We start from the raw sequence: 9,857 nt of genomic DNA on the forward strand, positions 1-9,857 counted from the left end.
TTCACGAACCATAGGGCTAGGGAGGAAGGACATCCAGGGTCCACGACTTCGTGAACTCGACTGGGGGTAAAAGCGCACGTTTTAACCTCAGGGGAGGGGAAAGATGCTATACACAAGTGATACACCCAGCCAGCTGTTCCGTATTACCGAACTCTACCTGTTTGTACCTGAAAGAACACGGGACGAAACCGGCTCAACCTGGAGATTGTAAAATCTCACGAAAGTATTGGGTGTTGCCCAGCCCGCTGCTCTGCAGATGTCTGCTAGAGAGGTGCCATTGGCCAGTGCCCACGAGGACGCCACATTCCTTGTAGAGTGTGCTCGAACCCGCAAGTGGGCGGGCACGGCCTGGGTCTGGTAGGCCAATGCAATGGTGTCCACGATCCAGTGGGCAAGCCTCTGTTTGGAGATGGTGTTCCCTTTCCACTGTCCACCAAAGCAAACAAAGATCTGCTCAGAGCGTCTAAAGCTCTGCGTGTGATCCAAGTAGGTGCGCCTCCTCCCGGGGCAGTGCTTGCAGGTTCACCACCTGATCCCTGAAGGGGGTCATGGGAACCTTGGGCACATAGCCCGGTTGGGGTCTCAGGATCACGTGAGAATCTGCCGGACCGAACTCCAGGCAAGTGTCGCTGACAGAGAACGCTTGCAGATCCCCCACCCTTTTGATGGAGGTGAGCGCAATCAGGAGGGCCGTCTTTAAGGAGAGGCCTTTCAGCTCGACTGACTCTAGCGGCACAGATGGGGCTCTCCAATGGCCCAGGAGGACCATGGTGAGATCACATGAGGGGAAGAGGCATGGCCTGGCTTGAGTGATCGTGTCTACGACTGCTGGTGGTAGACCGCTTAGACCTTCCACGTCCCGTCCAGGGGCCAGACATGGAGATTCCAGAGGTCCGCTGTGGCGTTGAGGCTGCCCGGGATATGAGTGGCCCACAGTGACCTCAGCTGCTGCTGACTCCAGAGGAGGAGATGACGGTCGAGTTGCAACATGCGACGAGAGCGTACGCTGCCTTGGCGATTTATATATGCTACTGTCGCTGTGTTGTGGGACCGGACAAACACATGCTTGCCCTGGATCAACAGCAATAGCCTCTGCAGGGCGAGTAGTACAGCCAGCAACTCTAGGCAGTTGATGTGCCAACCCAGTTGTGGTCCTGACCAGGAAACGGCGACTGCGTGCCTGTTGCACACGGTGCCCCAGCCCAGTTTGGAGGCATCTGTGGTGACCACGACATGTCTGGACACTTGCTGTAGGGGAACTTCTGCCCGTAGAAACGTAAGGTCTGTCCAAGGGCTGAATAAGTGGCGGCAGAGCGGCGTGATAGCTATGCGATGTGTGCCGCGGCACCATGCCCATCTCGGGACTCGAGTCTGAACCAGTGCTGAAGCGGTCTCATATGCATCAACCCGAGCGGCGTGACTGCCGCTGAGGAAGCCATATGCCCCAGGAGCCTCTGAAAGTGTTTCAGTGGAATCGCTGTCCTCCACCTGAATGACTTCAGGCAGTTCAGCACCGACTGCGCGTGCTCGCTTGTGAGGCGCGCTATCTAACTCCATGCCGAGAAAAGAGATGCTCTGAACCGGGAAGAGCTTGCTCTTTTCCCAGTTGACCTGAAGCCCTAGACGGCTGAGGTGCCTAAGCACCAAATCCCTGTGCACACACAGCAACTCTCGAGAGTGTGCTAGAATCAGCCAGTCATCGAGGTAGTTGAGTATGCGGATGCCCACTTCCCTTAACGGGGCAAGAGCTGTCTCTGTGACTTTCGTGAAGACGCAAGGGGACAGGGACAGGCTGAAGGGGAGGACCTTGTACTGATATACAAGGTCAGACAGAGAGGAGGTGCACACTCTGACACACTGGTGTCAGGAGCACAACCTCTCCCTCAATGTCAGTAAGACAAAGGAGCTTGTGGTGGACTTCAGAAGAAAGGACAGAGAACACAGTCCCATCACCATCAATGGAGCACCAGTGGAGAGAGTCAGCAGCTTCAAGTTCCAGAGTGTCCACATCACTGAGGAACTCACATGGTCCATCCACACTGAAGTCGTTGTGAAGAAGGCTCATCAGCGCCTCTTCTTCCTGAGACGGCTGAGGAAGTTTGGAATGAACCGCCACATCCTCACACGGTTCTACACCTGCACTGTAGAGAGCATCCTGACTGGCTGCATCTCCGCCTGGTACGGCAATAGCACCGCCCACAACCGCAAAGCACTGCAAAGGGTGGTGCAAACTGCCAGACACATCATCGGAGTTGAGCTTCCCTCCCTCCAGGAAATATATACAAGGCGGTGTGTGAAAAAAGCTCGGAGGATCATCAGAGACTCCAGCCACCCGAGCCATGGGCTGTTCTCACTGCTACCATCAGGCAGGCGGTATCGCAGCATCAGGACCCGCACCAGCCGTCTCCATGACAGCTTCTTCCCCCAAGCAATCAGACTTTTGAACTCTTGATCTCCCACGATCAAAATACATCAGCACTGCACTTTATTACCCTTACTCTTATATCTCACACCGGACTGTCATAAATTATATTATTATTATATTATATTCTCTCTTAACAACTGACTATCAACCGACAGCCTGAATATATACTACTATATATACTTTTTTATATATTTTTATTTTTTATTTTTATTGAATAATGTGTATCTATATAGTGCGTATTGTATACTGTACAGTGTATGTTATTATTTGTATATTGTTGTGTGTAATTATGTGTATATCAGATGTTTAAATTGTGCTGTGTTAATTTGATGTTATTGTAAATTGGTATATGTCTCATCACTGTCACGACTGCTATGTTGATCGGAACTGCACCCAAGAATTTCACACACCATTGCACTTGTGTATATGGCTGTGTGACAATAAAGTGATTTGATTTGATTTGATTTGATATGCCTGGCCGTCAAAAGCAAACCGTAGGAAGGGTCTGTGTCGAGGTAGAACCGAGACGTGAAAGTACGCGTCCTTCAGGTCTACCATCGTGAACCAATCTTGATGCTGGACACATGCCAGAATGTATTTCTATGTTAGCATCTTGAACGGGAGTTTGTGTAAGGCCCGGTTCAGAACTCGCAGGTCCAAGATTGGGACTGCACTGAAGTGAAGTGGATGTCGCTGAACCGAGGTGGGCACCTGGCAAACTGAATCACGCAGCCAAGTCGGATGGTCCTGGCCAGCCACCGCGACGGGTTGGAAAGCGCTAGCCACGCGTCCATGCTCCGGGCGAGGGGCACTAAGGGGATGATCGCGTCTGACGTACCTGGAGGTGGGGCCTCGTGGTGGGGGGAAGCAGGCAACACCACGTCGAGGAGCGTTGCTTCAACCCTAGGCGGCTGCGCTGAGGGGGACCTCAAAGCACTTACCTTGCTCTGCGTACCTGGCATAAGGCGGGTTAGCGACTGAGGAGGAGGGCCTCTTGGGCCATGAGCTAGGCTCGGGCTGAGGTGGCAGCGTTTTGTGGGCACAGGTGCATCGCAACCGCCTGATCCACCTGAGGGACCTCCGTGTACCCGTGGACCGCCCTGCCGTCAAGCGTAGTGAGGGCGGACGAACCCGGAAGTCTGTTTCGGGCAGCGAAAGGTGCCCTCCATGACCTCATGAGTTCGTCATGCACCTCCGGGAAGAAAGGAACCGGGGGGGGGGGTGGGGTGTGGCTGTGAGTGGCACCCCGAACCCAGGAACCAATCATCAAGCCGCGAGTGCTCAGGGGAGGCTGGAGGGTTCCAGTCCAACCCGATACTCGCGGCGGCCCGGGCAAGCATGGCGGTCAGCTCTGCGTCGGCCTCAGACTGGGCGGGCAGACCCGAAGGTGGCCGCCCAGTCGAGTCCTCAGTATCCGACATCGCCAGTGCGCTCTCCGATGCAGCAATCGAAGACTCATCCTGCTCGCGGGCCCTGAAAGAGATGTCTTTATACTTATTTTTCGCTCTGTTACTCACACACTGCCATGTTGTGATATCCAAACACTTTTGCTCTAATGCATAATTTGAAAAATGATACATTTTAACACCTCTATACCAGATACGCCTACATTTTCAGACATATTCAAGTGTGATCAACTTGTGTGGTAGCTCAGCTGATAGAGTGTTGGACTATGGACTCAGACGTCTGTGGTTCAAGCATGCAAGCTGGCATGTGAGACTAAACTATTATAGAAGTGGCACGAAAAGACGTGGTTGCTTCAGAAAATTTGCTTTTTATATTGCATGTTTTAGGTGTTGGTTAAGGGTAAGGATATCTGTTTTGTTCGCCTCTCATTTATAATTTAGAACACTACTGGTTGGGTTCAGGCTAAAGTTTTAGGTTAGGGAAGTGCATTTTACTCATTAAAACATCCATCTAAAATTCACCTTACAAACATTGTCTGATTACAATGTAATTGCACTCGCTTTTGGCACCCCTGCTGGACATTTCAGTGGGAAACATGCAGCCAAGCGACTAAAATGTACTAAGTAAATTTCCATTTTACAAATTTAAATGGATAGAACACAATTATATCAAGTTGTGACCAAATGTTCTAGAATAGTGTTGATTTAGTTCATTTTAATTAAGTAAATTGAACAAGCAGCAAAAATCCTTTCTTTTTAGTTGAACGCTGTGAGTGAAGGTGCATATGACGTCATTGAGGAACTTTCCCTTAGGAGTTTAATAGAGGAGTAACATCGTGTTTCTACAGCTTGACAAAAAACAGTTAGAAATGCTTTGACAGATGAAACATAAATCCAATAAATACATGATTACATGCCATATCAATATTTTTCATGCGATTAGGGTATTTTTACAAGAAATGCTAACCCATGTAGCTTTTAACATCGTATAGAAAGCTACAAATAATATATTTTCTCTCTCATTCTATGAACAGAATCCACATATGATAAGAAAAGGATGTTGTTGTGGAGATTCTGTGGGGTTTTGAAGTTTGGAGAAGCAAAAATAGTAAACATTTAGCTTTATGCCAAGTTAAAATGCTATTTCTTGCCTTTACATGCATCTGTTACCAGACGTGATTATATTTTATGATGAATTCTATGAAGAAAATGCACGTTGGAGCATTACTTTTTTCTCTAGTAAGACCTTTGATTTTAGGGCTGCAAAAAAATTAGAATTTAAATATTGTTTTCCTGTAAGAATATCTAAAAATCCTTAAAAAAAGATACATTTATTTGAGCAGCAAAACTGCATAAGATATTGAGACGCTTTTTCAGAGAGCGTATTTTTTTACAGTGAATTGTATTTTCTTACTTTATTTGCTTGTTTATAGTCAAAACAAGTGAAACAAATCTGCCATTGCTGAAGAAGTAATCCCAAGTATTTAGATTACATTACTGACCTTGAGTAATCTAATGGAATACGTTACAAATTAAATTTTACAGCATGTATTCTGTAATACTTTTTAAAAGTAAACCTTCCCAACCCTAAAAGCAACACAAGTCAACTAACAGAAATTCAGAAAGGCCCATTAGTCATAAGAGCATTGGCTCAGACAGACAAATACTTAACTAGTTACTAAATCCCACAAATGTATGGCTCAAAAATGACCACATAATCAAATCAGTGCCAATTTGACCCAGTCTGGACAAAAAGTTCACTTCATGATCAGAACAAAGATTAAGTTTAGAACAGGGACGTTATTTGGAAACTATTCGTACTCAACACCAAAGCACAGCCACACAAAACCTGGTAAATGGTTTGCTTTTGGAGGAAGCCAAAACAGTTGCCAACAGTTAGAAATGGTGGGGAATCTGTAATGCCATGAGCACATCTTGAAATAGTAATTTGGTCCAACGATTGCACGACTTGGGGACTTGAGGCCCATTGACAACATTGCAAACACTTATTCCTAATGATATTCACATATCTCAGGATGATAAAGTCCCATTATAGAGCTACTGAACAAATTCAAAAAGAGCTTTGTGATTACAAGTCAAAACGGCCATTGACACTAAAAACACATCTGACTAGAGTGCTTTTCTTGCGTTTCAAAAAGGATTTGAAGGTCTTCTGAAGGCAAATAGTGTCCCTTCTTCCTTGTTGGGTTGTGGAAATTAAGGTACAAGATGTATTTATATTTTGTCCACCTCTAGAACATCAGTGCTTCTACAGAAAGAGATCTTCATAGCACTTTATTGTTACTATAGGAGGCATAATTGGTGTGGAAGAACGACTAAAAGGGTTTTTCTTGTACCAAACACTTCTGAAATTTTATATTTTGTAGATTAGTGCTTCTCAGCTGGTTTTGCTTCAGGACTCAGATTTTATGTTGGACATCAAGTGGCGACGCAACAACGTACCAAACCCATATTTAATGTAGTCTGGCTCATGTTTTCTTTTACATCGTTTTGTTTATGGTTTTCAAGGATGAGGGCAATTTGGCTAGCTCTTTGTCAAAATATTGTGGAGCTTTACTGGACCTGATTGGCCTTTACTGTCAACAGCAAAAGATATGGGAAACTGTTTTCTCCTTCATTTTAAAACTGGTAGAACATGGCGCTAGCAACTCCAAGGTCATGGGTTCAATTTCCAACAAATTGTTCTGAACAGATGTATCATTAAATGTACTTTAAGATAAAAATGCAAAACTAATACATAATGTTTAACCTTTTAAGATCTGAAGTGGTTTTTAAAGATTTCCTGTTTCAGCTGCATACCCAAAATTAAAGGCTTATAACTCGACAAAAAAACAAACCAAGGGGGGTCAAGTGTTTGGTATCATTAGCTGCATTTCCATCCAACTATTTTCATACACATTTTGAAAATGCACATAAGAAATCCTAAATTGAAATGCTTGATATGCAAATAAACTCTCAAAGTTCATATAAAATTGAATGTGCTAGGAGGAGGTGGATTTTCTAGAGTTTCACATTAGTTCAAATGCACATTAAAGTGATGGAAACGGCTTATTCGCATGAATGATGACGTGTCACGACCATTTACACAGTGGTCTTGCTTACACTGAAGGTCTCACCAACAACTCGGTAATTGGCACAAGTTGTGAGCTTGTAAAGCGCAATGACAATGCCCTCGTCAGATGGTACAGGTGAGCGAGATCTTGATGTGACTGGCTCAACGAAAGGCCCAACCATGGCACAAATTCTTCAAATGTAGCCCTGGTAAGTTGAAGTGCAGATCACCCACAGATCATTGTTAAAGTGGGTCCTCCTCACAATCCACCAGAACTATTTTGAGCGTGGGCAATCTCAGGTATATGGAGGCTGTCGGCGAATGGGAAGAGCCATTTGAGCCGTCATAATGTGAGCTATTGCACTTATTCTGCAACGTCTCCAGGCAGCATTTAATAACATAATGTAAAATTGCTTTATTACAGCAGATACAAGAAGTCGTTCAGCTGTTGGGCTCCCTCAAGGTAATGCACATTTACAGTTCAGGGAAACGCACAATATTTCGCATTTTCTTTAGTCGAATTTGCACATTAGAAATGTGCATTAGAAATATGAAACATTTTGATGGAAACCCAGCTATTGTAAAGAAAACTTTTCAAATTGTTTAATGATATAGATTATGATACATTCTGAGACTCTGAGCCTAAGAAACTGCTGAAAAAATAATTGAGCCAAAAATGTACTTTTTTTCTTATTTGACGTTTTTATATATATATATATATATGTGTGTGGACGTAAATAAGGTGGCTCCAAAGAATTGTTTTTGTTTTGTTCCTAATCATGTCAACTGTATCTGAGAAAAATTTTGTGTTGATACGACAAAGCAATCAAAGTTATAACATTACAAAAATTATTTATCATAGTGTCCAAAAACTTCTCCAAACAAATAAAACATAATAATTGTACATAAGAACTAATTACACATGCAAACACAACAATGACTAAAGGTTTGTATAGCATGCAGACATGATTTTAGTAATGAGATTTCACAGAATGAGTTTCATTCTGTGTCATTTGAGTCATCATTGAGTCTGTGTCATGTATTTGGCGCCATCTCCTGGTGGTCATATGTAACATTGTGCTTCATGTGGATTATCTAATGATCTATGCATCTGATTATCTTGTGTGTGGACTCGTTTGAAAGATAATCACCTCCTCTAAGTAATGATATGTGATATTTTATGTTCTGTTTATTTTTTGTGAAGTTATAAGTGAAAACACGGCATATAAGCAACACCAACATAATTGTCAAAGACATATACTTAACTATTTCTCACTATATTTTTATCTGTGAGTAAAACAAATAAGCTGGTTGTATTCTACTCTTTCAGAGCTTTCCAACAACATATGACACATGACTATTTGATCAATTTGAGATTATTCTGATTATAATAATATGTTCAGTGTAATTATTATAATATTTTTTTTTATAAATGATCAAAACGGAAAATTTCTGATTTGTCTACAAATTTCAAAGCACATGTTTAGTTTTGGTCATAATGTCTACATGTATTGGAAAGTAGACCTTCTAAGCTTTCAAACGAAACCTATTTTGTGTTGGTAAAGACTGAAGTTATTAATATTTTGAAGATTCTTTTTTGTGTTATTCTTGCCTGCTGTCCGTGAACCCACCATTTGAGAACCACTTATAAATGTAGATATCAAACATAGTGGGCAATTAAAGCTTATCATCACCATTATCAGGAACCGTTGATTCCTTTCCATCTGCTGGGGCGAGGTCATCTGCCGCAGCCTCTGGAAATGAGATAAAGGTAAATTAGCAACCCAGACGTATCATATTTATTGTGGACACAAAAACTGCAAAGATCCTCAGATGGTATGCCAGGTGATTATTTTGACGATGTCAAAAGGTTCACTTAAATAAATATGATGTGAGACCGCTGTTATGAGTGATTGTAAAATAAACCTGACATGATAGCTGTAAAATCTTGCAATCTCTCATTTTATTGCTGTGGCACATGAGGAAGTTGTGACAATGTTTGCCAAAGGGATCTGGGTGTGGTCACAGCACAAGTACGGCAGTTATACGGCAGCATATGACATGATTTAAACTTACCGGCATTCTCAGCGTCTTCCACAGCATCTTCTGCAGAAAACAACAAATAAGATAGTTTTGTAAGATTGTATTTAAATTGAGAATCTCAGAACTAACATCCCAAATATTTGGCAGACATCATTCTAAAGTTATTGTGTTGTTACGGTTCATATACACTACCAGTCAAACGTTAGGACACAATTTATTTCTCATGATCGCACCTTTTTTTTTTTTTTTTTTACCTGAAAGCTTTTGCTGAAATTACAAATGACAAAAATAAATTGTGCCCATGTATGTCTGTCTTTACAAAGCTAAAATTCTCAGTTTTTTTTTTATTTTTATTAGATGAGTTGGAGCAGATAGTAAGGATGTATCGGCTGTCAATATTTATGAACTGTTCCTTTGAAGTTGGAGTAAATAAATGTTTGTTCATATTGGTTTGACCAGTACGTTTCAGATATGAAAATATCTGACACACTCAAAAAAATTGCTCTTTGGCTGAACTTGATTTAATCGTGGACGGTGTTTCCACGTGTTTGAAATGAGTTTTCTTAACTATTTAAGCTCTGAAGGTGTTTTTAAAGATTTTCTGTTTCAGTGGCATAAAAAACAAGAAGGGTCAAGTGTTTGGTATCATTGTAAAGAAAACTTATAATTTTTTTTTACTGATACAGATTATGATACACTTTCAGACTCTCAGCCTAACTGCTAAAAAAATCACAAAACAAAATTGATTGTTTTGTGATCAATTTTGTTTTCTGATTTGACATTATATTTCTCTGGGTGTAAATAAGGTGGCTCCGAAAAAGCTTTTGTTTTATTGCCAATGATGTCAACTGTATCTGAGAAAAATTTTGTGTTGATACGAGAAAACAATCAAAAGTTATTGCATTACAAC

The 9,857-nt window shown here is 42.3% G+C and overlaps 2 protein-coding genes across 10 annotated transcripts in view; one reads left to right on the top strand and one right to left on the bottom strand.

The window, feature by feature from the left end:
* The window catches only part of LOC127446978 (neuroligin-4, X-linked-like), a 760,753-nt gene that overhangs the window by 228,275 nt on the left and 522,621 nt on the right, over positions 1-9,857 (top strand). The window lies entirely within an intron of this gene.
* Positions 1-9,857, bottom strand: part of LOC127447002 (cytochrome c1-like) — a 47,675-nt gene that overhangs the window by 26,376 nt on the left and 11,442 nt on the right. For all 9 annotated transcript variants that reach the window (XM_051708439.1, XM_051708434.1, XM_051708438.1 and 6 more), the window contains exons 2-3: positions 8,981-9,010; positions 8,599-8,658 (exon numbers count right to left, since the gene is read on the bottom strand). In XM_051708439.1, the coding sequence (XP_051564399.1) occupies positions 8,599-8,658; positions 8,981-9,010 (90 nt within the window). The remainder of the gene's footprint in view (positions 1-8,598; positions 8,659-8,980; positions 9,011-9,857) is intronic.

The sequence above is a fragment of the Myxocyprinus asiaticus genome, chromosome 10 (genome assembly GCF_019703515.2).
Source record: "Myxocyprinus asiaticus isolate MX2 ecotype Aquarium Trade chromosome 10, UBuf_Myxa_2, whole genome shotgun sequence".
NCBI classification, from domain to species: Eukaryota; Metazoa; Chordata; class Actinopteri; order Cypriniformes; family Catostomidae; genus Myxocyprinus; species Myxocyprinus asiaticus.